Source organism: Bos javanicus, chromosome 7, assembly GCF_032452875.1.
Source record: "Bos javanicus breed banteng chromosome 7, ARS-OSU_banteng_1.0, whole genome shotgun sequence".
Lineage (NCBI taxonomy): Eukaryota > Metazoa > Chordata > Mammalia > Artiodactyla > Bovidae > Bos > Bos javanicus.
The window spans coordinates 10,421,754-10,447,575 of NC_083874.1; the positions used below are offsets into that span (position 1 = coordinate 10,421,754).

The 25,822-nt window shown below is 37.9% G+C and overlaps 1 protein-coding gene across 1 annotated transcript; it reads right to left on the minus strand.

Moving 5' to 3' along the window:
* Positions 1-15,337: 15,337 nt before the first annotated feature.
* On the minus strand, positions 15,338-21,470 carry LOC133250515 (olfactory receptor 7A17-like). The gene is made up of 2 exons (XM_061421835.1): positions 20,709-21,470; positions 15,338-16,481 (listed from the first exon to the last, which is right to left on the minus strand). The coding sequence occupies exon 2, from the start codon at positions 16,466-16,468 to the stop codon at positions 15,497-15,499; it is 972 nt and encodes a 323-aa protein (XP_061277819.1). The 5' UTR covers positions 16,469-16,481; positions 20,709-21,470; the 3' UTR covers positions 15,338-15,496.
* Positions 21,471-25,822: the final 4,352 nt, after the last annotated feature.

Consider the following 25,822-nt stretch of genomic DNA (forward strand, 5'->3'; position numbering starts at 1 on the left):
GTTTAATCCCTGGGTTGGGAGGTCGTCTGGAGAAGGAAATGGCAACTAACTCCAATATTCTTGCCTGGAAAATTCCATGGACATAGGAACCTGGAGGCTGTAGTCCATGGAATTGCAGAGTCATAAACAACTGAGTGTGCACACACACACCACACACACACACACACACACACACACACACAAATATAAACACTACTATGTATTATATATTATGATATATATTATATATCATAATATATAATACAGTATTGAGTATATATTGTATATGGTATATATACTATATAATATGTATTTTACAATATGTAGTGTATATTATATAGTATATATTATATATCTATTATATGTAATAATGAATGACATTTATATTGTTAATCACTGAACATTTAATGATCATAAAAATTTTAATTTTGTTTAGAGCAATGGAAAGAGTAGCATCTACAGGCATCATTGAAATATTTCAAGATGAAATCAGGAAGAAAATTCAATAAAAAACAACTTAAGCATAACAAACCATCACCTCAGTGAAACACATCCTTCCACAGGGACATTGATCTTCCATACTTCAATGTGTGAATGTATAGCATAATAAGTATTTCACTTAGTAATACAAAGAAAATTTAAAAATTTTCTTTGTATTCATGTTTTCCCTAACTCAAAAGCCATATTAAGTATAATAAGTAACATTAAATAAATAAATTTTATTTAATCAAATTTGTTTCAGTGTAGACTCCGCCTGCTGATGTGTATTTGGTGACCATTTCAACAGTCACTCGAGCAGGCACTGTGGACATGGAGCTGAATAAGAGAATAGGATCCTTTTGAGGAGAGTAAAACTCAATGCCCACATATACACACACTATTATTTAAGTCTACAAATGGCTGCCGACTCTAGTTTTCTTGCCTGGAAATTTACATGGACAGAGGAGCCTGGCAGGCTATAGTTCATGGGGTCACAAAAGTTGGACAGAACTGAGGGACTAACACTTTCACTTTATCAGAACAAACAGTTAAAATATGACATACAAAGGAATGATTTACACAAAGGTGAAAAAAATTATGGTCTCAGATATTCCTCTAGTAAAAAATTCTACAAATTATTTTGGTTTTTAATTGTATTTCTTAAAATGAGTAATATAACGACAACTACTGTTTTGGGAAAACAAGAAAAAATTACTTGGGATAAAAAATGCATCACCATGTTATTAAGAAAAATGTCAGAACAGAAATTATCATTGAGAAATTGATGTCTCACCCTATAAAGAATTGAAAATTTCCATATATTTCTATGCAAAGATGGGCAAAGTTTGTAAATTTAAAAATATACAAATAAAAAAAACTGGCTTTATATTAGACTGAGGAGAAAGTTTAATAAAATGAGTTACAGACACTGCATAAAGAATTTTAATTAAAAAAATAAAAATCCCAGGAAGTAAATGGACAGAACAAAGCTGATTCTACAATGATCAAAGTACCACAATTTTTAGTTCCAAGGCTTTGAACTGTGCAGTTGAGAGTATTTTATCACACCCAGGATATCTGTCCATTTTATTCTTGTCATCATACAGGAACTCTTCTGAACTTCATTTATGTTTTTATTCCTCAAACTCTAGAGAAGTGGGCCCATCATGAGTTTGACACCTATGTACATCACTGAGGCTTTTGCACTTAAGTTTGAGCTGTGGGTAGCCACAGAACTAAGATATATTCCTAAGCGCCTACAATAAAATAAAGAGACACCTGAGAGCTGAGATGCACAGGTGGAAAATGCTTTATTCTTTCACTGAGGTGAAGAGATTGCATATATGGAGGATACTAATTTAACAAGGGGATCACCAGCCAGCAGCACTGATGCAAAATACATCACTGAGTTATTAAGAAAGGTGTCAAAACAGAACATGAATAATTTTCACACCAATGGGCATTACCCATATTACTTAACCTGGACAATTTTTATTTTGCAGTCAATATTGATTTTAATTGGTTATAGATAAGTTCTTCTTGAGATTATGCCCCACTCATTTCATCTCTGCATAGGAAATTTTGCCCCATTCTCAGCATATTCTCAAAAATATCATACATGCTGCAATTGTAAGAAGAAATTCTTGCATGTATTTGAGGAACATATTTCAAGTGCCAACCACATTCCGAGAACACATAGGCAATAAGCATAGGGTGCTTAAAAATAAATACCCCACCATCCAATGACAGTGAAAATGATATGCAAATAAGTATATCAGGTGGTGACAAATGCTATGAAGGAAACAAATCCATGTATTAAAAAAAAATCTTGGTAGGAGATATTATCTTGTGCTGAGTGTTCAAATAAGGCTGGCAAACAGGTGATAATTCAGCAGGTACCTCAAGAAGGAAAGAGAATGGTGTAGTATGACATCAGGAGGAGCATGTGCCTGGCAGAGGGAATGGCCACTGCCATGGACCTGAGGAAGATATTTGTTCCACGTGTTCAAATGCAAACAAGGAAGCCACTGTGGCAGAGGAATAAGCAAGATGGGGAGTGATTAGAGATGGTGTCAGGGATGCTGAGGAACAAGGTGGCTTCCCTGATACATATTACATTTCAGTCCACAGAGAATCCCTTTTTGTATGTTCTTTCTTGCATTTGATTAATTTGTTGCCAAGGCTTCCTGTGAATTCAAACAAATTTCTTAATACTATCTGTTGACTGAATTCTGACCTCCATGTTATGTCACCTTAATATATAAGCCCAGGTGCCTCTGCTTTAGGAACTGCTCTCAAGCCACAGGGCACAGACACATACCAAATCCTCCTGGGCTGTGTTACTACCATGCACTTCTCACCCAGAACTACCTGCCTGTGTCATTACAATTGAGGCTGGTCAAATCAGATTATCTTTCTCTTAAAGAATGTATAAATGGTACCCAGAAATTCCACTTCCTAAGCTTTCCATGGACCAATAAACTAGGGGTTCCTTTTAGGTATGAGTTTTTCTGCCATGTATTTTTAAAAATAAATTAAAAAGTAAGAGAAAGCGCTTCCCTGATGGTCCAGTGGTTACGAATCTGTCTGCCAACCTGAGGGACACAGGTTTGAGCACTGCTCCCAGAAGATCACATATGCCACTTGGCAACTAAGTCCATTCATCACAACTGCTGAAACCTGTGCGCCTAGAACCCGTGCTCAGCAACAGGAGAAGCCACCAAGATGAGGAGCCAGTGCACCGCAATGAAGAGTAGCGGTGCCACCACGAAGAGCAGTAGTGCCTCTGCACTAGCGGTGCCATAAAGTATGTGTGTATGTATTTAAATACAAGACAGACTAAAAGAAATGAAATGGATATTGTGGGAAAATGATCTACTAAGCTCAAATGTTCTCTAAGACAATGTGATGAAGAATAACTTCTTCGGTTTGGCAAAATTCCAGCCCCTGTAAGATTTCCTTGATTCAAGAGGAAAAAGTACCTGTATTCCAACAACACAGACAGTGATATGTGTATGATGTGAAACACCATACAGATTGAATATCCAAGAAAAAATAAGCAAAAGGAATAAATCAACAGTTCACAAAAGGGCATATACAGACACAATAAGAGTTTAGTATGTCTTGCATTAAGCAGTATAAGATTTGTCCTGAGACTTTTCCATATTTTTAGACTTTTTCATTTTTGTGGTCTTGAAGTAGGAGATAGATGAGCCCTGTGCCTGGACTGGATAGCTGGTGTTGGTCAAATGGAGTAAAATTGAAGTTTTGCTCTCACCCAGATACTCCAAGGACAAAGCTAGAGGCAGAAGCTGATTTCTGCTGAAGTAAAGAGATAAAGAGCCCACTCCTAAGGTCAAGGAAGACTTCCGTGTCTGCACGTGTGCAGGGAGGCTCCTTGGGAGTCGAGAAGGGAGGGGGTGCCATCCAAAAATAAGTGTGGACACGCACCCACAGGTCTGTGATGGGACCCATCTTAGCAAAAAGTTCTGTATGCATCTTGGTGAGGGTCCTAGGACCAATCAGGTGTGATAAAAGAAAAAAAGTTGACTGGCCAAGTGTAAGCAAAGACCCAGAAGGACTGTCCTTTGTATATGATTTAAATCACCTTTTTACTGTGCTCCTTATTCAGGACACCAGCACTCCTCTCTGGGGGTGTATTTCTGTGCTGATTTAAATAAATAAACTGCTTCTCTGGGTATCCTTCCATTTTTTGTGCTGTGTCTCTTAATAATAAACTTTGTACCTGTTTTGCAGTCTTTGCCTCCTTGAAACATTTTTGCTTTCAAACAGGGTGAGAATCAGGGAACTTTGCTTCTAGCCTTGGTGGTCTAAGGCTTCCTTAATAGCTCAGTTGGTAAAGAATCCACCTGTAATGCAGGAGACTCCCATTCGATCCCTGGGTCAGAAAGATCTGCTGGAAAAGGGATAGCCTACCCACTCCAGTATTCTTGAGTGTCCCTTGTGGCTCAGCTGGTGAAGAATCTGCCTGCATTGAGTGAGACCTGGGTTCAATTTCTGGGTTGGGAAGGTCCCCTGGAGAAGGGAAACACTACCTACTCCAGTATTCTGGCCTGGAGAATTCCATAGAGTCGGTCATGACTGAGTGACTTTCACTTTCATTTCTTGGTGGACTAATAGCTAAATTCAATACAAGAACAGGGAAATAAGATCCTGCTTCAAGACTACTGTCTCTCTGAGAACAGTCTGATAGGGAATGAAGCAAGCCCTGTCTCAGTTTTCTTATAGGGCACTGCTTTTTTTTGTTTGTTTTTGTAAGCATGTTTTTAATTAACATTTTTAATAAATATTTTTCATATTAAATATTTCAAATACCATTAATCTAATACAGATAAACCTGAAACATGAATTTAATATCTCACTGTTCATTTATTTAATAAATATCTATTGAGCATGATGTTATAAAAGATATTAATGTCTAACATTTAGGTCTTCCCTGAAGGCTCAGTGGTAAAGAACCTGCCTGCCAATGCAGGAGACTTGGGTTCAATATCTGGGTCAGGAATATCTTCCGGAGGAAGAAATGATAACCTACTCCAATATTCTTGCCTGGGAAATCCCCTGGACAGAGAGGCTTGGCAGGCTACAGTCCATGGGGTGGAAAAAGAGTTGGACACGACTTATGGCTAACAACAGCAAGTGGCTAACACTTAACTGAATATTTAACATGAACCAATGCATTAAATGGATTGTTTTCACTTAATCTTCACAACTTACAAAGCAGTTTCATTATTATCTGAATTTTTGATGATACGAAACTGAAGCACAGAGCAGTGAAATGACTTTCCCAGGGTCTCAAAGCTAGACAGTTGGTATTTTAACCCAAAGAGTTTGAGTCCAGAGGCCAGGTTTTTAATCATTGTTATGAAATTTGATGTGATTTACAAAGAATAATAAAGCCCTTTTTTTGTTTTGCATTTAATTAATTTATAGACTATAGGCAATTACTTGTCTGTTATTTTTGGGTTTAATATTTTGTCTTATTTTCCTTTTATAAATACATGGGTACACTTTAATCCTGGTTCCTGTCTTTGTCCAAAATGCAAAGACTTTTCCAGACCCTGCTCTGTAAATCTTGAGCACATCCTGAATATCCATTCTTTTATTGTGGTAACTTTCTTCAAATGATTTAAGCCCAAGAACACTATGTCACACGCATGTTTATTTCACTGTACTATGATGTTGCCATCTGAAAATAAAGTGACGCTAGTGGTAAAGAACCTGCCTGCCAATGCAGGAGACATAAAAGATGCCAGTTCCATCCCTGGGTCAAAAAGATCCTCTGGAGGAGGAAATGACAACCAACTCCAGTATTCTTGCCTGGAGAATCCCATTGACAGAGGACCCTGGTGGGCTACCGTCCACAGGATCAGAGTCAAACATGACTAAAGCAATTTAGCACGCCTAATGTTGCCACTATAATGTAAGATCTTAATCATTAGAGACTTCACTTACTTTTTCATTTCTTATTTTCAGAAAGATGTGTGACTATATCTGTACTTACACAGAAAACATTTAAGTAAATGTGAAATTATGAAATAAAAAGAAGGGCAGATAGAATGAAGCCAGGTTAAATAGATTAGTTTCAGAGAAACTATATTAAACAAAATTTAATGGAGCATCAAAAACTAACCGAAAAAGTAGTTCATTCTCTACATCTGTGAGTCTGTTGGGTATATTCTTTTTTTTTCTTTTTTTAGATTCTACATATAAGCATTAACATTTGCTTTGTCTGTCACCATTGAGGAAAAGGAACAAGGAAGTGTCAAGATAGAAGCATGGAATTGAGAAGCACAAACTACTATGTATAAAATAAATAAATTGCAAGGATACTTTGTACAGCATAGGGAATATAGCCAGCATTTTATAAAAACTTTATATGGTGTATAATCTATAATAATGCTGTCATCATGTCACACATTTAAAATGAATATAATTTTGTAAATCAAATATACTTCAATAAAAAAAAAACTAAAGGTGGCAAAAATTTATAAAAGAAAGGTGGCAAAAATTGTAATGACTTAATGATGTCACATGGATTAGTAATTAAGTTGGCAAAGCTATAGGCATAAGTGAATATAATAGACAATGTTCCTAGAAACAGTGGCATATAGTAGATGCTCAGTTATTATTTGTTGACTGAATCAGGAATTAGGTCTCAGTATAGATGTATACTGAATATATGATAAGGTTATATTTCAGTTTATTTTGCAAGGCTAGATTATTGAATAAAAGTTGGTAAAAGTGGATATGTACCTGGAAGAAAATGAAGTTTTCCCCCTCCCTCATTCATATTACCAAAAAATCACAGGGATTATCTATTCACTGTAAGAGTAATAATTTTGGGTGAACATCTAGAAAACTACATATTACAATCTATAGGTGGAGCAAGGAATTTTAATTAAGGCAAGAAACTGACAAGTAAAAAGATAACCATATTTAACTAAATAAAAGGTGAACTATTTGTACAGCCAGAACATCCTCCAAATGCCAACTGAAAAACCCTAGCTTTTAAAAATTTATTTGAAAGGCTGATAATGGTAGAGTAATAAACATATAATGTATATGTATACATAAACATAAATATTTGGCCATAAAAATATTTCACATCCCCTGGAGTAGGAAATGGCAACCAACTCCAGGATTTTTGCCTGGAGAATTCCATGGACAGAGGAGCCTGGTGGGCTATAGTCCAGGGGGTTGCAAGAGTCAGACACAATAGTGACTAAGCACACACACAAGCAATATACATATAATATATCGCCATATGATAATAACAGGCAAACTAGAATGGTGATCAAATATGTGACTATGATCAAACTCAGTACTAGTTTAGAAAACAACAAACTTTTCCACACCCCACAGCCTTGGAAAACACTTAAGGAGCCATCACGCTGTTTGCAGTGGTACCTTGAAACAAGGAGCAAACAGGTACTATCTATTCCTGCTGACAGAAATTTATAGTGTTACAATGTTGGGAAAACATTCTGAAGAATGGTATAGATATTACAAGTATAGAAGTTCTTTAACTCAAAGTTTCTCAGTCTCAGCATTACTGACATTCTCAAGCAGGTGTTCTCTGTGGCGGGGTCTGTCCTGTGACTTATAGGATGTCTAGAGCATCCCTGGCCTCCAGCCATCCCTCCTCAGTGTGACAGACAGACATTTGTACGAGCATTTCTCAGTGTTCTCTGGAAACATAGCTTCTCCCAGTCAGAACAATAGTTAGAACTTAACCATCTCAAATATTTTTGTAGCAATGATACAATAGCACTTTAAAGGGAAAGATTATGGAAGATCATTCATAGTGTAAATAGCACATCCCCTACCATGAATTATTAAATAGCTATTGAAAATAATAAACTAGTACTGCACAGGAAGAAAGCCCCTGGTGCATATTGATAAATAAGGAAAATGGGAAACAGGTAGAAAAAAGACTGTACTGAAATATAAAGAGCATTTATGCATTTGTAGAAAAGTGCATGAATAGATATGCATACGTAACACAGAAAGAGAAATTTTAAAAGAAACCAAGAACCTATGTGAAAATGTGAATGAGAATGAAATTAAGTATGAAGATTTCAAAATAATTGAATATAACAAAACTGAATGAAAGTCTACAGTTCATTTATATGATGATATAAAATGGGAATAATTTAATGACATTAATATGGGCCACAGTTCAATATTAAATTGTCAAAAACTTGGAAATAAAAGATTATAGCAGAACAGATTTTAAAATGTGAGGAGAGAGGAATAGTCTAGTTATAATTTATTCTCATATAAAGATATATGGATTCAAATACATTTACAGAAGATTGAAGTGAAGTGTTAGTTGATCAGTCTTGTCTGACTCTGTGCAACCCCATGGACTGTAGCCTGCCAGGCTCCTCTGTCCATGGTATTTCCCAGGCAAGAATACTGGAGTGGGTTGCCATTTCCTCCTCCAGGGGATCTTCCCAACTCAGGGATTGAGCTTGGATCTCCTGCATTGTGAGCAGATTCTTTACGTCCTGAGCCACCAGGAAATCCCTATGGAAGATTAAGGTGACCTTTTTTATTCCAAAGATAAAGAAGAATGTTCTCTACATGATGCCCGAAGGTAATATAACTTTTAGAAATGCATTTAATCACAAACGCTGAATGGAACAATACAGAAAAATAGATAAAGTTAGAGATATGTGTACAAATTTATTTATTCACAGTATGCATGAGAACATTTATTATTATTCTTGTTTAAAACAAGATTTTGCACATGAAGAATATAAAGTGATAGGTCAGTTATTTCAGTCAGAAAAAAAATTTTTTTTAAATTATAAGCAATGGGAAGAACACCATATGGTTGATAATTTAACCATACATAGTTTAGAATCTCAAATATCCCCATAAATATATCTATAGACACATAAAATAACTGAACTGCAGACAATAATTTTGTGAAAAAGTAAAACCTCAAATTATTTTTTATGCTTATAATCCAGAAATACTATACAAAAGCTAAGGGTTCTCACAGACAACTTTTCGTGGAGAAAGCAAATGGTTAACAAATGGAAATATATATACAACCTCACAGATAACAAAATAACGGCAAAGTAAATCTCTTTAGTTTGCCCATGTTCACATGTTTTTTATGTGAGTATCCAGAAAGAGAGAGAAGAGATACTAGGATACATAAGTTACAAAAAATGCTGTTGTAGGGATATATTTGCATAAATCCCCTGGTTAGGATCTTTCTAATTAATATGGAAACTGTCAAAATATCCATCTTAAAATAAAATGAAATGCCTTCATTTCACTGTATGTCACTCAACCACTAATAACGTTATTTTTCTACTCTTGTTATTTAGTAATATCATAACACTTATGTTCCACTTTTACTTGGAGCATTTTATGCCTCCCATTCCCTCTTCTTAATGGACATGTTTTTATATTGAATTGTCAACACTGAGCCTGCCTTACTGAGGCCAATATTTGCTTCTCTGGCCAATAACCTTTGATATCTGAACTAGACTGGATTGGCTCACAGGTGACCTTTGATAGAGGTTCAAGGATTTCTTTTTCTCCAGTCCTCTCCCATTGGCTTCCCCGGTGGTGCAGTGGTAAAACATCTCAGGAGACACAAAAAACATGGATTCGATACCTGGATTGGGAAGGTCACCTGGAGTAGGAGATGGCAACCCACTCCAGTATTCTTGCCTGGAGAATCCATGGGTAGAAAAGCCTGGTGGGCTACAGTCCATGGGGTCACAAAGAGTCAGACATGACTGCAGCGACTTAGCACCAGCACCAATCCTCTCCTGCAATAGCTACTGGGCTCTCAGACTCACCTGGATGGGAACTGAGAGAAAGGTCTCTGTGTGGAAGTTCGAATGCCTCCTGGAGGGTTGATATTGGAGACTGAAGCTCTGTCTCACAAAACAGCAGGAAGGACTTGAAGACCAGACAGACTTAGGTCTCCAAAGGAAACACATCCTATGAAGTCCAAGATTTCTCAGGCTGAGGGAATTGCAGCAGAGGAGTTTTATAGCTCACTTTGTATTCTTATTAGGTATCTTTTCTGTTGTAACCCACATTTATGTCATGATTTCCCTGTGGAACACAGGTCTGGACAGAAGGAACTATTTCCACCTGACTCTCTGCTCCTAGGAGGCCAGGTTACAAGGAAGATGAGTTTAGATTTTATTCCTCCTTCTTCATGAACTCTCCTGCATCTGGAGGTCTAAACCTCTCAGCACATTGTCCCAGCCTGAGTTAAAGTTTCCTCAAAGTTTAAGACTGTGAATTCTCTCTTGATTAGGTCCCTCAAATCTACCAATCATTGACTAGACAGCTCTTGATAGCTCTAGAAAATTGTTATTCCCCTTTTCACAAGTGGAATAACATTTTTCTTTCATATAAAACTTTGGGCACTACAATGCTTGCATTCCTGAATCTTTTCCCAAAGCTATAAGAAATTTCATACTTGGTTTCAGAAGTTAGAGCCATTGTTTAGCCTCTCATTACAAAATGTTTGTTATTATGAGACATATTTAGATATTTTTATATACCATTACCTTCCTTGGAAATTACAGTCTGCTTTAATTTTATAGAAGATCATTCTCTGATGTTGTCCTCTTATGCACTTCATTCTCCATTGTACAAAAGAGATTCAGACAGGTTTAATGTTCTAATCAAAGTTTTAAACAAGTAAGACAATGCATTTTGACTGGACTCTCTCAGGATTCTTCCAGTTCTCTCAAACTCTGAGACAGTGATTGTCAACCAAAGACCATTTTACAACTGGTGATATTTGGCTTATCTGTAGGGCTACCACTGAAAACCTGTGCAGGACAGCATCCAACACAGATGATTATACTGCCCCAAATGTCAACAGTGAGAAAGTGAGAAAATTTATTCTAGACCAGCATGTCTCTAATTCACTATTTCCACAAATTGTTAAGGTTGTAGTTCAAATTCAAATCATGATTCAACAAGTCTGATTCATGTAGCCCAGGATCTCTGCATTTCTACCAAGATGCTAAATGTTATTGATGCCGCAGATCCTGGTCTGTGGACCACAATTTGAACAGCAAGACAGTGGTCCTAAATTTGACTCCTGTGTTGGTAGTCTTAGGTCTTTACCAAAAATATTTCGTGTATGTAATTTTGAAAAAAAATAGTTTCACTTACTTTATAGTGGTAAATTTATTTGATTTTTTATTTATGTAAAATAAATGAGTAACATCAAATAATTTCTGTCTGAAAAATACTTTGCAGTAGGCAGAATAAAGGAGCTTCCCAGGTGGTGCTAGTGGTAAAGGATCTGCCTCCCAATGCAGAAGCAAGAAAGGCAATTTCAGTCCCTGGGTTGGGTTGTTCCCCTAGAGCAGGAAATGGCAAGCTATTCCAACGTTATTTCCTGGACAGTTCCATGGAAAGAAGAACCTGTTGGATTACAGTTCACCAGGTTGTAAAGAGTCAAAGTGACAAAACACAGGCAGAATAAAATCCTCAAAAACTATGTCCTCATCATATTCCCAAGAACTTTTAAATATCCTAGCTTGCACTGCAAGAAAAATTACAATAGCAGATGCAATGAGATTGTTAATTAATCTTGATATAAGAAGATTAGCACAGATTATCCAAGTTGGACTAATGTAATCACAGTAACCCTTTAAAAGTGGGAAAGAAGAAGAAGTGAAGTTAGATAGGCAGTTTAAAATGCTATGCATCTGTGTTTGAAGATAGAGGAAGGACCATGAGCCCAGGAATGCTGGTGACCAATGTAAATAAAATAAGAAAGGGAATACTTGTCCTCTGGAGTGTCCATGAGGATCAAAGACCTGCCAACATTTCAATTTTAGCCAAAGAGATCCATTTCAGTTTCCTGACTTTCTAGAATTTCAATACAGATATTTGTTCAATCAGATATTGTCCCTCTGAGCTGAGTTTAAGCTTTTCAATAGTCAGTGAGCTTCCCTTAAAAGGCATTCTGTGTTGAATTCCTATTTTAAGTATAAGAAAATTAGAGTCAGTTTGGAGAAATTTTGCCCCATTAGCTGGTACAGGGAATTTCACATTGCCCAATATAAATATTGGAGAAGGAAATGGCAACTGTCTCCAGTATTCTTGCCTGGAAAATCCCATGGACAGAGGAGCCTACAGGGCTATAGTCCACAGTGTCACAAGAGTCAGACACAATTTAGGGACTAAACAATAACAACAAATGTAAATATGGTTTTGACTTTAAGGTCTTGGAGAATTTAAGAGGGATGGTACAGGGAGGGAGGAGGAAGGGGGGGTTCAGGATGAGAAACACATGTACACCAATGGTGGATTCATGTTGATGTATAGCAAAACCAATACAATATTGTAAAGTAATTAGCCTCCAATTAAAATAAATAAATTTAAATTAAAAAAGTAAGTCATTATCAAACTTAAGATCATACACTCTATTTTACATCTTCCTGTTAAACTTTTTATATTCAATTTATGTTAATTCAAGCATTTATTCTTTCATGACTATCCTTCCAACTTTCTCTCAAGTTTTCTTCTAAAACAATGGATGGGATTACAAATGAGACTGTGTCCATGTATATGTATGGATGAGTGTGACTGTTTGAGAGAAAGGTGTATACAAATAACATACATGTACTTCTAAACTTGAAAATTGTGGACTCAGCAAAGTATTTCTATATATTTAATTCATTTTTCACAACGTTCAAGTGAGTTAGAATTAATCATCTCAAAATTTATTCTGAAATAAGCAAAACTTAGGCTAAGAGCAAATTGTATGATCAACAATAACATTAAAAATGAATTAAAACATCTTGTGCACCTTCTGAAATCATACACAAATTGAATGATGTTTTTATTGTTTTGAAATCCAGAAAATTGCATATTTTAAACATGTGCAGTTTATTCTATGTAATTACACTTTAATAAATTAGTTGAGAATTAAACATTTCATTGGTACATTGTTTAGCATAGTATGTTAAGCACATGTAGTTGAGTCAAACCTAAAACTGGTGAGAGATTGCTCCTCTACGTGCTCTAGTGGTAGTCAGCTCCATTGGCTCAGCCAGTGAAGAGTGTGCAGGGGACCTGGGTTTGATCCGTGGGTCAGGAAGACCCCTTGGAGGAGGAAATGACAACCCACTGCAGTATCCTTGCTTGAGAAATCCCATGGACTGAGGAGCCTGATGGGCTATAGCCCATGGGGTCACAAAACACAACTTACTGACTAAACTACCACTAGCTCCTCTAACTAGGAAGAAACAAAACATCACTTATGGATATAGTAATGGTGAAATTTAGATAAAATAGTTAACATTTGAGAAACCCATCTTTTTTCTTGTTAAACTAACCTGCATATATAAAAGGAAGAATTTTACATCAGTTCAGTTCAGTTCAGTTGCTCAGTCATGTCCAACTCCTTGCGACCCCATGAATTGCAGCACGCTAGGCCTCCCTGTCCATCACCACCTCCCGGAGTTCAATCAGACTCATGTCCATCAAGTCAGTGATACCATCCAGCCATCTCATCCTCTGTCGTCCCCTTCTCCTCCTGCCCCCAATCCCTCCCAGCATCAGAGTCTTTTCCAATGAATCAACTCTTCGCATGAGGTGGCCAAAGTACTGGAGTTTCAGCTTTAGCATCACTCCCTCCAAAGAAATCCCAGGGCTCCTTCAGAATGGACTGGTTGGATCTCCTTGCAGTCCAAGGGACTCTCAAGAGTCTTCTCCAACACCACAGTTCAAAAGCATCAATTCTTCAGCACTCAGCTTTCTTCACAGTCCAACTCGCACATGCATACATGACACTGGAAAAACCATAGCCTTGACTAGACGGACCTTTGTTGGCAAAATAATGTCTCTGCTTTTCACATAAAGTGGTTCAAAACAGAGAAGCATTACAACTGCACACAACATCATGGATGAGCTTTTATAACACAACATAGAGCCTGACAGCTGACAATAGACCCACGAGGAGACAAATCAGAACTCAGATAAAATCCCCATCATAGAAATCCATTTGATCATAAATCCATTATATTACCATTTGCTTTTAGGATGACTTTCTATGTAGCAAGAGCTAACTGCTGCAATAAGCAATGTGAACAAAACTGAGGTAAGTTATAATAACATGCTGCTTTTTTCCTAGGCAATTTTTGTGATATTTGAATAGCATTCATGATTTCCCTGTTATTCAAGTTTATTTCATACAGTTGTGTTAAAAAGGGATTCCACTGAGGTTTCCTTTTAGGTAAGCAAGAAAATTTAAAAGGATATACCTGTTTGTACAAAACTTGTTACTGAACCACAGGACTGTATAGGAGTTTAAGCTGTCTAGTGAGCCACACTTTGGAGATTATACACACACACACACACACACACACACACACACACATATATATATATATATACACATACATATAATATTTATATTATTAGGACTTCCCTGATAGCTAAGTTGGTAAAGAATCCGCCTGTAATGCAGGAGATCCTGGGTGATTCCTGGCTTGGGAAGATCTGCTGGAGAAGGGAAAGGCTACCCACTCCAGTATTCTGGCCTGGAGAATTCCATGGACTATGCAGTCACAAAGAGTTGGACACAACTGAGTGACTTTCACTTTCATATTATTCATTGACTACTCTTTTTGTGGAAATGACAGAACTTGGAATGTGGGAAATACTTCATTTAGAGCAGAGGAAGGAATCATATTTGTAATCAGTAATGGAAAATTTCAAGCAGAAACAGAAAGATATAGTTAAACCAAACACTACTTCACCCCAACAATAAACCCCTTCATGAATGAACACCATGAAAAACTATTTGGCATGGTAATAATCTGACATAAAGTTTTGCTACATCATGCTTAGAATCCTCTTTGAATCAAGACCTTATAATGTCAAAGTCTTTATTGAAATTTGCTTCAGATAGACAATTGGAGACATACATCTGATGCTCCATTTTGCCAGTATGTCCTGTAGGCAACATGGACACTGAGCTAAATGGAGAACAGTACACTGTGAGGGAGTAAAATCAGATGACCAGTTATGAAACACACTCTCTGCTAATGTCTATGAATACATTTTCAGATAGAGTAATTATTGTAGTGATGTTCCAAGTTATACTGAACTAAAAAGTGATAAACTGGTTTCATATTTGTCTCTCCTATGGAATTATGTAATTGTTTTTGTTGTCACGATTTTTATTCTTTTTTCTGTATAAGTAGCACAATTCATGATTATACTTTTAGTAAAGTGAAAAAAAATGACTCAGTGTAAAGTATTTTATCTAACAAGAATTTATTCTTAAGAAATTGGAAATTTACATATATTTCACATTTTCAAGTCAATTTTGGAGACTCAAAAAGTGACAAAATAAAAACTATACATGACAGAGAACAGAAGTATAGAGAAGTTGAAATCAAAGAAAAGTAAATGCCAAGCAGTCAATTGAAGAAACAATTGCTATAATCACAAAACAATCAAAGAGTCAAAATACTTGGCTCTGAGGCTTTCAGCCAGGGTATCATGGACATTTCTTCAGCCCAAGAGAAAATGGCCCTTTTATAAAAGTTTCCATCCCAAATAATCTTTTCAGAGCCCTCTTTATGTCTTTATTTCTCAAACTGTAGATAAAGGGGTTCAGCATGGGTGTGACCACAGTGTACATCACCGAGCCTGTTGCACTTGAGTGGGAGCTGTGGGTAGCAGCAGAGCTAAGGTACACTCCTAAGCCAGAAAAATAAAATAAGGAGACAATGGAGAGATGAGACACACAGGTTGAAAATGCTTTATACTTTCCATGGGCTGATGAGATTCCACAGATAGAGGACACTATCTTTGAGTAAGAGTAAAGAATACCAGTCAGGGGACCACCACCCATAATCACAGCTCCAAAACACAGCATTGTGTTATTGAGGAAAGTGTCATAACAGGCAAGTTGGACAAGCTGTTTGGTTTCACAGAAAAAGTGGTGTATTTCCAAGTCTGAGCAGAAGGACAAATGCAACACCATTAAGCTGTGTAACAATGAGTACATTGCACTTATTACCCAGGACACCAGAACCAGACATCCACAGAGCCATAGGTTCATGATGACTGTGTAGTGCAAAGGGTGGCAGATGGCCACATAGCGATCATAGGCCATCACAGCCAGGAGAAAGTCATCTAATGCTCCAAAGAGAATGTAAAAACACATCTGGGTGATGCAGCCTTCATAGGTTATGACTTGGCTCTGCATCTGGATGTTCCATAGCATCTTTGGGATGGTGGTGGAGATGAAGCAGATGTCTACAAATGACAGGTTGGAGAGGAAGAAGTACATGGGGGTGTGGAGGTGGGAGCCTGAGCTGACAGCCAGGATAATGAGCAGGTTTCCAAACACAGTGATCAGGTACATGGAGAGGAAAAGTCCAGATATGAGGGATTGCAGTTCTATTTCCTCTGAAAGTCCCAGAAGAAGAAGTTTTGAAAATTTTGTATTGTTCCTTGGTTCCATGTGGTGGAAGTGACTATTGGGAAAAAGAAAATACTAAGAATAATTTTCACTTTAACAGGCATAATTTACATAACTGAACTACTTTAATTTCTATTTTGCTGGCAAGAAATTGATGTTAAGATGGTATATACAGATAAATTCTCCTTGAGGGCATACCCCATTTCACCTGTTATTAAAAAATTTTGTCCTATTCACAGTATATTTTTAAAGAGTTCATGTATTGGGTGGGCCAAAAGATTTGCTCATTGTTTTTCTCCTGTAAGATGGATATAGTAGCACTCACTTGTCTTTAACGTCATTTGAAACAATTGTGTTTGATTATATCGTGACAGATATCATACCGGCATGCATTAAAAAACATAAAAATTGGTGAATTTTTGTATAGCTATTTTAATATTGAAGATGGAAGAGAAACACAACATTCTCAGAATTCTATTCTTTATTATTTCAAGAACGGTAAAAACACAATGACAAAAGGTAAAAAAAAAAAAATGACAAAAAAATTTGTGAAATGTATGGAAAAGATGATGTGACTGATCAAGCATGTCAAAAGAGGTTTACAAAGTTTCATGCTGGAGATTTCTTGGTGTACAACGCACCTTGGACAAGAATACCAGTTAAACATGATAACAATAAAATCAAGATGTTCACTGAGAACAGCCAACATTACACCAAGAAGGAGAGAGTTAATAAACTCAAAATATCCAAATCAAGTGTTTACAATCATTAGCTTGGTTTTGTTAATCACTTTGATGTTTTTTTTTTCTGTTTTTAACTTTTTTAAAAATTTTTATTTAATTTTTAAACTTTGCATAATTGTAGTAGTTTTGCCAAATGTCAAAATGAATCTACCACAGGTATACATGTGTTCCCCATCCTGAACCCTCCTCCCTCCCCATACCATCCCTCTGGGTTGTCCCAGTGCACTAGCCCCAAGCATCCAGTATCGTGCATCGAACCTGGACTGGCATCTCGTTTCATACATGATATTTTACATGTTTCAATGCCATTCTCCCAAATCTTCCCACCCTCTCCCTCTCCCACAGAGTCCATAAGACTGTTCTATACATCACTGTCTCTTTTTCTGTCTCGTTCACAGGGTTATTGTTACCATCTTTCTAAATTCCATATATATGCATTAGTATACTGTATTTATGTTTTTCCTTCTGGCTTACTTCACTCTGTATAATAGACTCCAGTTTCATCCACCTCATTAGAACTGATTCAAATGTATTCTTTTTAATGGCTGAGTAATACTCCATTGTGTATATGTACCACAGCTTTCTTATCCATTCATCTGCTGATGGGCATCTAGGTTGCTTGTCACATAAGTCAAAGTTGTTCAGCTGTGTCCAACTATTTGTGACCCCATGGGCTATACAGTCCATGGAATTCTCCAGGCCAGAATACTAGAGTGAGTGGCCTTTCCCAACTCCAGTGGGTCTTCTCAACCCAGGGATCAAACCCAGTTCTCCCACATAGAAGCAGATTCTTTATCAACTGTGCAACAACGGAAGCCCTTATCACATAAGTTAAGCAAAAAAAAAAGAAAGAAAAGAAAAGAAAGAAAGAAAGAAATAAAATCCTTTTTGACCACATTTCCACATGTGACTCTACTTAAATTTAATGAAAACATTCTACTTTTGAAACAATATGTGATGGGCAATGGAAAGAGTACTGCACAATAATGTGGAATGGAAGAGCTCATGGGCCAAGCAAAATTAACCCACCACCAACCATCAAAGAAGGTGATGCTGTGTATATGGTGGGATTGGAAGGGAGTCCTCTATTGTGAGGTCCTTCTCAAAAATCAAAAGATTAATTCCAACAAGTACTGCTCCCAATTAGACCAGCTGAAGGCAGCACTTGATGAATAACATCCAGAATTAGTGAGCAGAAAAAGCATAATCTTCCATCAGGAAACCACAAGACTGCTTATTTCTTTGATGAACAGGAAAAAATTGTTACTTCTTGGCTAGGAAGTTCTGAGTCATCCACCATATTCACCATCATTGTACCTTCAAATTTCCATTTATTTCAGTCTTTACAAAATTCTCTTTAAGAGAAAAAAATTTTTTTTCACTTCCTTGGAAGACTGCAAAAAGCACCTGGGGCAATTCTCTGTTCAAAAAGGTTTAACATTTTAGGAAGATGGAATTATGAAGTTGCCTGGAAAATGGCAGAAAGTAGTGGAACAAAACATTGAATATGCTGTCCAATAAAGTTCTTGGTGAAAAGGAAAAACATGTCTTTTATTTTACTTGAAAAAATGAAGGAACTTTTTTTTTTTGTCAGCACAATATGTACAGTTCTAATGAGAAACTCCTTCATGACTTTGAGAAGTGTATATTGAGAGTCAACATATTTCAAACACATACTGGGAATAAACAGAGATACAGAGAAACAAATCCCCCACATTCCAAGAAAGATGAAAGATAATATTCAAATAAATATATATAGACTATATCCACTGATGGCAGATTCTATGAAGAAAATAAAACCAGGTATAAAGGAAGGAGAGGCAAGAGGTGCTTTTCTGTACTGAGTGTTCAGGCAAGGCCAGCAAACAAGATGATGATTGAACAGATAGCTCAAGAAAGGAGCTTCCCTGGTGGCTCAGATGGCAAAGCATCTGTCTATAATGCAGGAGACCAGGGTTTGATCCCTGGGTGAGGCAGATCCCCTGGAGAAGGAAATGGCAACCCACTCCAGTACTCTTGCCTGGAAAATCCCATGGTCTGAGGAGCCTGGTAGGCTACAGTTCATGGGGTCGCAAAGAGTCAGACATGACTGAGAGACTTCACTTTCACTTTCAGCTCAAGAAAGAGAGAGAAGGATCTAGAGGGATCAGAAAAAATGTGTGCCTGGCACAGGGAATGGGCTTTCCTGGTGGCTCAAATGGTAAAGAATCTGCCTGCTAATGTAGGAGTCACTGGCTCAATCTCTGGGTTGGCAAGCTCCTCTGGAGAAAAAAATGGTAACCAGTTCCAGCATTCTTGCCTGGGAAATCCCATGGACAGAGGAGCCTGGTAGGCTACAGAGCATGGAGTTGCAAAAGAGTCAGACATGATTTAGCGAATAACAAAAACAAATACACGAGTCCAAGTGCCTCTGTTTTAGGAACTTCTCTCACTCCACAGGCACAGGTTTGCAGACACACCATGGTCTCCTGGGCTGTGTTTCTATCATGAATTTCACTCCCAGAACCACCCTCCTTAAGCCATTGGGGATGACAATTCAAGCTGGTCAGATCAGATTAGCTTTCCCCTAAAGAATGTGGAAAACCCAGAAATTCCAGCTTATAAGCTTCCAAGAGAAGAATAGATTTGAGGTTCCTTTTTGCTATGGCCACTTTCTGCCCTGTTTTTAAAGAAATAAAAAAGTTATGGGAGAGGGATAGAGAGGGGGAAAAAATGAAGGAAAAATATCTAATAAGCTCAAATGGCCCCTGAGACAATGTGATGAAGAAAAGCTTTCTTAGTTGGGCAGCCTTCCAACTTCAGCTACATTCTTTGGTGCCACAAAAAAATCATAAACATAAATACCTTTCTGTTTTCCCCAAGGACAGAAACAGTGATATCTGTATGATGTGAGAAACCATAGCATATGTAGTCTAATATGTCTCATCTTAAAACAAAAAGAAATGTCCTTATTTCACTGGATATCCCTCTCAGGTAATAACCTATTTGTCTAGTCCTGTAATTTATTGTATTATGAACATTCATTGGAAACATTGATACTGAAGCTAAAGCTCCCATACTTTGGCCACCTTTTGGAAAAGACCCTGAAAAATTGTGGAGAAGGGGGAGACAGATGATGAGATAGTTGGATGACATCACTAATTTAATGGACATGAGTTTGACCAAACTAGGGGAGATAGCAATGGACAGAGAAGCCAGGCGTGCTGAAGTTCATGGGGTGGCAAAGAGCTGGACCAGACTTAGTGACTGAACAACAACAACTACTTTCATTGGAAGCAATTTACAGCTCCCATTCTTTCTTCCACTGGGCTTCCACTAGCACACTTTAATTATGAACATTGGCAATTGAGTTTCTAAATGCAATGCTCCTTTGTCAGCATCATAAATAAATGCATTATTAAGAAAGCCAGCAAACAACCTGAGTGATCTCTGGCCTCTGTGCTATGCTGTATTGGCTCTTAGGTGACCTCTGGGACAAGTTCACGGCTTCCTTGCTCTCCGGTCCTCTCCTGAAGTGCCTATTAAGCTCTCAGACTCACCTGCATGGAGACTCTGGGAAGAAGCTTTTGGTGTGGAAGTCAAAATTCCTTCATAAATGATTGCCAATGGAGACAGGTTTTGTTCCCAAACCACACAATAGGGAAGAGGATCAAGCATTGATCACCCAGCTAGATTTAGGACTGCAAAGGCAGCAACCACATTCTGTCCAAAGTTGCACAAGCTGAGGGACTATAGCCAAGGAGGTATTTACATCTTTCTATATCAGCTCATTAGTCATGTTTTCCTCTTGTTACTCCAACCTCCAAGTACATGATTTCCCTTGGGGATGCTGATGTGGACATAATGAATATTTTTTATTGCTTCTCCATTCCTAGCAGACTGCATTACATTAGATGAATCCAGTTTTCATCACTCCTTCTCCTTTATCTCTCCTTCTTCCAAAGCTCTGACTCCCAGCACTTCATCACATCCCTGAGTTCAAATATTCTCAAAAGTATAATATTGAAGGTTTGTCTTGACCAGGTACCTTGGTTCTTCAATGCTTTGATTTGTGGTGGAGCACAACCTCTGAAATCTCTGAATGTGACTATTCCCACTCATCCTAGAGGGGGATAATTTTACTCCTTTAATAAAAGTATTGGGTATTATAATCATTGGTTTCATGAAAGTTTTGCAGTTCCAATACGGATTCTCTGCTTATATCAGAAGTTAAGAGCTGTCATTTATCCTTCTTTATAAAATATTTGTAACTATTGAAGACCTTTATAGATACTCTTATGCACTACTAACCTACATACTATAGAGACTGTCAAATTTAATTTTTAAAACACTTTGTTCTATGAGTTAGAACTTATATGAATTTCATTCTCCATTGTAGAGATGGAACTCAGAGGGATTTAATGTTCTGCTTAAAGGCACATACCAAGTGAGGGATGAAACCTTGAAGATACTTCCAGTTTTCAGATTCTGGGCAGAGGTTCTTAACCATAGATGATTTTTCTCCTAGGAATATCTGGCAATGTTTAAAGGGATGCTCACTCTGGGAAATCTCATGGACAGAGGATCCTAGTGGGCTATAGTCCATGGGGTTGCAAAGATTCAGACATAACTGAGCGACTAAACAGCAGCAAAGGGATTATGTTAATCTCTTATATACTACAAGATAGAGTCCAATAAAAGTAATTGTACTGTCCCAAATACCAACAGTAAGAAGGTAAGAAAAGTTATTTTGGACCAGAACTTCTACAAGTTCATTTTGCATAAAAATCACCAAGGTCTGTGGTTGAAATGCAAAATCTGTTTCATGAGGTCTCTAATTGGCCCATGGAATGGATTTCAAATAAGCTCTTAGTTATTGAAACTGCAAGTATTGGTCTGTGGACGACAGTTTGGGCATCAAGGCAGCACTCCTATGTTAGGGTCAAGTGTATATAGCTTTAGTCTATTCCACAGAGGCTCTTTTATGTATGTAATTTTGAAAAAAAAATTCACTCATTTTATAGATGGCAGTGAATTATGTGGCAGATCTTTTAAATATAAGAGCTCTTGAGTATCATAAATAAAATATACATATTAAGAAGAGTTTGTGATAGAGAAAATAAAGGACTCCAAAAGACATCACATTCTAAACCAAATAACTTTCTAATATATTAGTTTACATAGCAGGATAATTAAGACAGTAGATGGAATATAGCTACTAGTAATGTGTCTTAGTGATCTCCGTTCTTTTCCAAGGCAAACCATTCAATATCACAGAAATGCAAGTCTATGCCCAAACCAGTAACTCTGAAGAAGCTGAAGTTGAATGGTTCTGTGAAGACCTACAAGACCTTTTAGAAGTAACACCCAAAAAAGATATCCTTTTCATTATAGGGGACTGGAATGCAAAAGTAGGAAGTCAAGAAACACCTGGAGTAACAGGCAAATTTGGCCTTGGAATACAGAATGAAGCAGGGCAAAAGCTAATAGAGTTTGCCAAGAAAATGCACAGGTCATAGCAAACACTCTCTTCCAACAACACAAGAGAAGACTCTACACCTGGACATCACCAGATGGTCAACACCGAAATCAGATTGATTATATCCTTTGCAGCCAAAGATGGAGAAGCTCTATACAGTCAGCAAAAACAAGACCAGGAGCTGACTGTGGCTCAGACCATGAACTCCTTATTACCAAATTCAGACTTAAATTGAAGAAAGTAGGGAAAAGCACTAGACCATTCAGGTATGACCTAAATCAAATCCCTTATGATTATACAGTGGAAGTGAGAAATGGATTTAAGGGACTAGATCTGATAGATAGAGTGCCTGATGAACTATGGACTGAGGTTCGTGACATTGTACAGGAGACAGGGATCAAGACCATCCCTATGGAAAAGAAATGCAAAAAAGCAAAATGGCTGTCTTGGGAGGACTTATAAATAGCTGTGAAGAGAAGAGAAATGAAAAGCAAAGGAGAAAAGGAAAGATATAAACATCTGAATGCAGAGTTCCAAAGAATAGCAAGAAGAGATAAGCCTTCCTGAGCGACCAATGCAAAGAAATAGAGGACAACAACAGAATGGGAAAGACTACAGATCTCTTCAAGAAAATTAGAGATACCAAAGGGACATTTCATGCAAAGATGGGCTTGATAAAGGACAGAAATGGTATGGACCTAACAGAAGCAGAAGATATTAAGAAGAGGTGGCAAGAATACACAGAAGAACTGTACAAAATAGATCTTCATGACCCAGATAATCACGATGGTGTGATCACTCACCTAGAGCCAGACATCCTGGAATGTGAAGTCAAGTGGGCCTTAGGAAGCATCACTACGAACAAAGCTGGTGGAGGTTATGGAAATCCAGTTGAGGTCTTTCAAATCCTGAAAGATGATGCTGTGAAAGTGCTGCACTCAATATGCCAGCAAATTTGGAAAACTCAGCAGTGACCACAGGACTGGAAAAGGTCAGTTTTCATTCCAATCCCAAAGAAAGGTAATGCCAAAGAATGCTCAAACTACTGCACAATTGCACTCATCTCACATGCTAGTAAAATAATGCTCAAAATTCTCCAAGCTAGGCTTCAGCAATAAGTGAACTGTGAACCTCCAGATGTTCAAACTGGTTTTAGAAAAGGCAGAGGAACCAGAGGTCAAATTGCAAACATCTGCTGGATCATGGAAAAAGCAACAGAGTTCCAGAAAAATATATATTTCTGCATTATTGACTATGGCAAAGCCTTTGACTGTGTGGATCACAATATACTTTGGAAGATTCTGAAAGAGATGGGAATACCAGACCACCTGACCAGCCTCTTGAGAAACTTATATGCCGGTCAGGAAGCAACAGTTAGAATTGGGCATGGAACAATAGACTGGTTCCAAATACGAAAAGAAGTACGTCAAAGCTGTATATTATCACCCTGCTTATTTAACTTATATGCAGAGTACATCATGAGAAACGCTGGGCTGGAAGAAGCACAAGCTGGATCAGGATTGCTGGAAGAAAAATCAATAACCTCAGATATGCAGATGACACCACGCTTATGGCAGAAAGTGAAGAGGAACTAGAAGTCTCTTGATGAAATTGAAAGTGGAGAATGAAAAAGTTGGCTTAAAGCTCAACATTCAGAAAACTACGATCATGGCATCTGGTCCCATCACTTCATGGGAAATAGATGAGGAAACAGTGGAAACAGTGTCAGACTTAATTTTTTGGGGCTCCAAAATCATGACAGATGGTGATTGCAGCCATGAAATTAAAAGACACTTACTCCTTGGAAGGAAAGTTATTACCAATCGAGACAGCATATTCAAAAGCAGAGACATTACTTTGCCAACAAAGGTCCATCTAGTCAAGGCTATGGTTTTTCCTGTAGTCATGTATGGATGTGAGAGTTAGACTGTGAAGAAGGCTGAGCGCCAAAGAATTGATGCTTTTGAACTGTGGTGTTGGAGAAGACTCTTGAGAGTCCCTTGGACTGCAAGGAGATCCAACCAGTCCATTCTGAAGGAGATCAGCCCTGGGATTTCTTTGGAAGGAATGATGCTAAAGCTGAAACTCCAGTACTTTGGCCACCTCATGCAAAGAGTTGACTCATTGGAAAAGACTCTGATGCTGGGAGGGTTTGGGGGCAGGATGAGAAGGGGACGACAGAGGATGAGATGGCTGGATGGCATCACTGACTCGATGGATGTGAGTCTGAATGAACTCCGGGAGTTGGTGAATGGACAGAGAGGCCTGCCATGCTGCGATTCATGGGGTCACAAAGAGTCAGACACTACTGAGTGACTGAACTGAACTGAATGTATTTTAAGATATAAAAATTAGCCTGAATTTTCACTTTGGACTAGTGTAAGGACAATGACCCTCTAAGTGTGAATGAGAGGAAGAACTGGAGTCAGAGAAACATGTGAAGATGTTATGCTGCTGGCTTTGAAGATGGAGGAAGGATATAAGAGTATATATCATTCCAGGATATATGGAATGGAGGTGGTCCCTGAAAATTGGAATAGGAGAAAGAATTATTCCTCACCTGGAACATCCTGAAAGATCCAAGCCCTCCAGATGTCTTGATTTAAACCCAATGAGACTCATTTCAAGACACAGTGTCAGAGGAAGCATACTGACTGAAACAGCCCACCCTGGCCAGGCTCTCTAGTAACCATTTGCATGACTTGTTTTACAACAGGAGGTCCTGGTAAGGAATACGGAACTAATAATCCACCACCAATTGGAAGAGTTCAGGAAAAGTCATAAGGAGATGCCGCAAGTCTGTCCACCTCCCAGAATCCCTCTCGCTAGCATCCATCCTGGCTAAGTGATGCGTGCACCAGCAGGAAGGATTCTGAGTCAGAATGATTGGCCAAAGACAACCCAGAAATTAATCCCATTACCATAAAACCTGAGACTGTGAACCAAGTGGCAGAGCAGTCCTCCTAGGTTCTCTTAGCCTGCTGCTCTCTGCCTGGGTGCCTTCTTCCAGTAAAGTCTCTTACTTTGTCAGCACGTGTCTCCTTAGACAATTCTTTTCAAAGTCTTAGACAAGAGCCCACTCTTGGGGAGCTGGAGGGGTGCCCCTGCTTCCTACAACAATGTGTGAGTCTGTTTAGTTGAAAGAGGAATGTTCACGAATGCACATACATGTATATATACACACACTCCTTACTC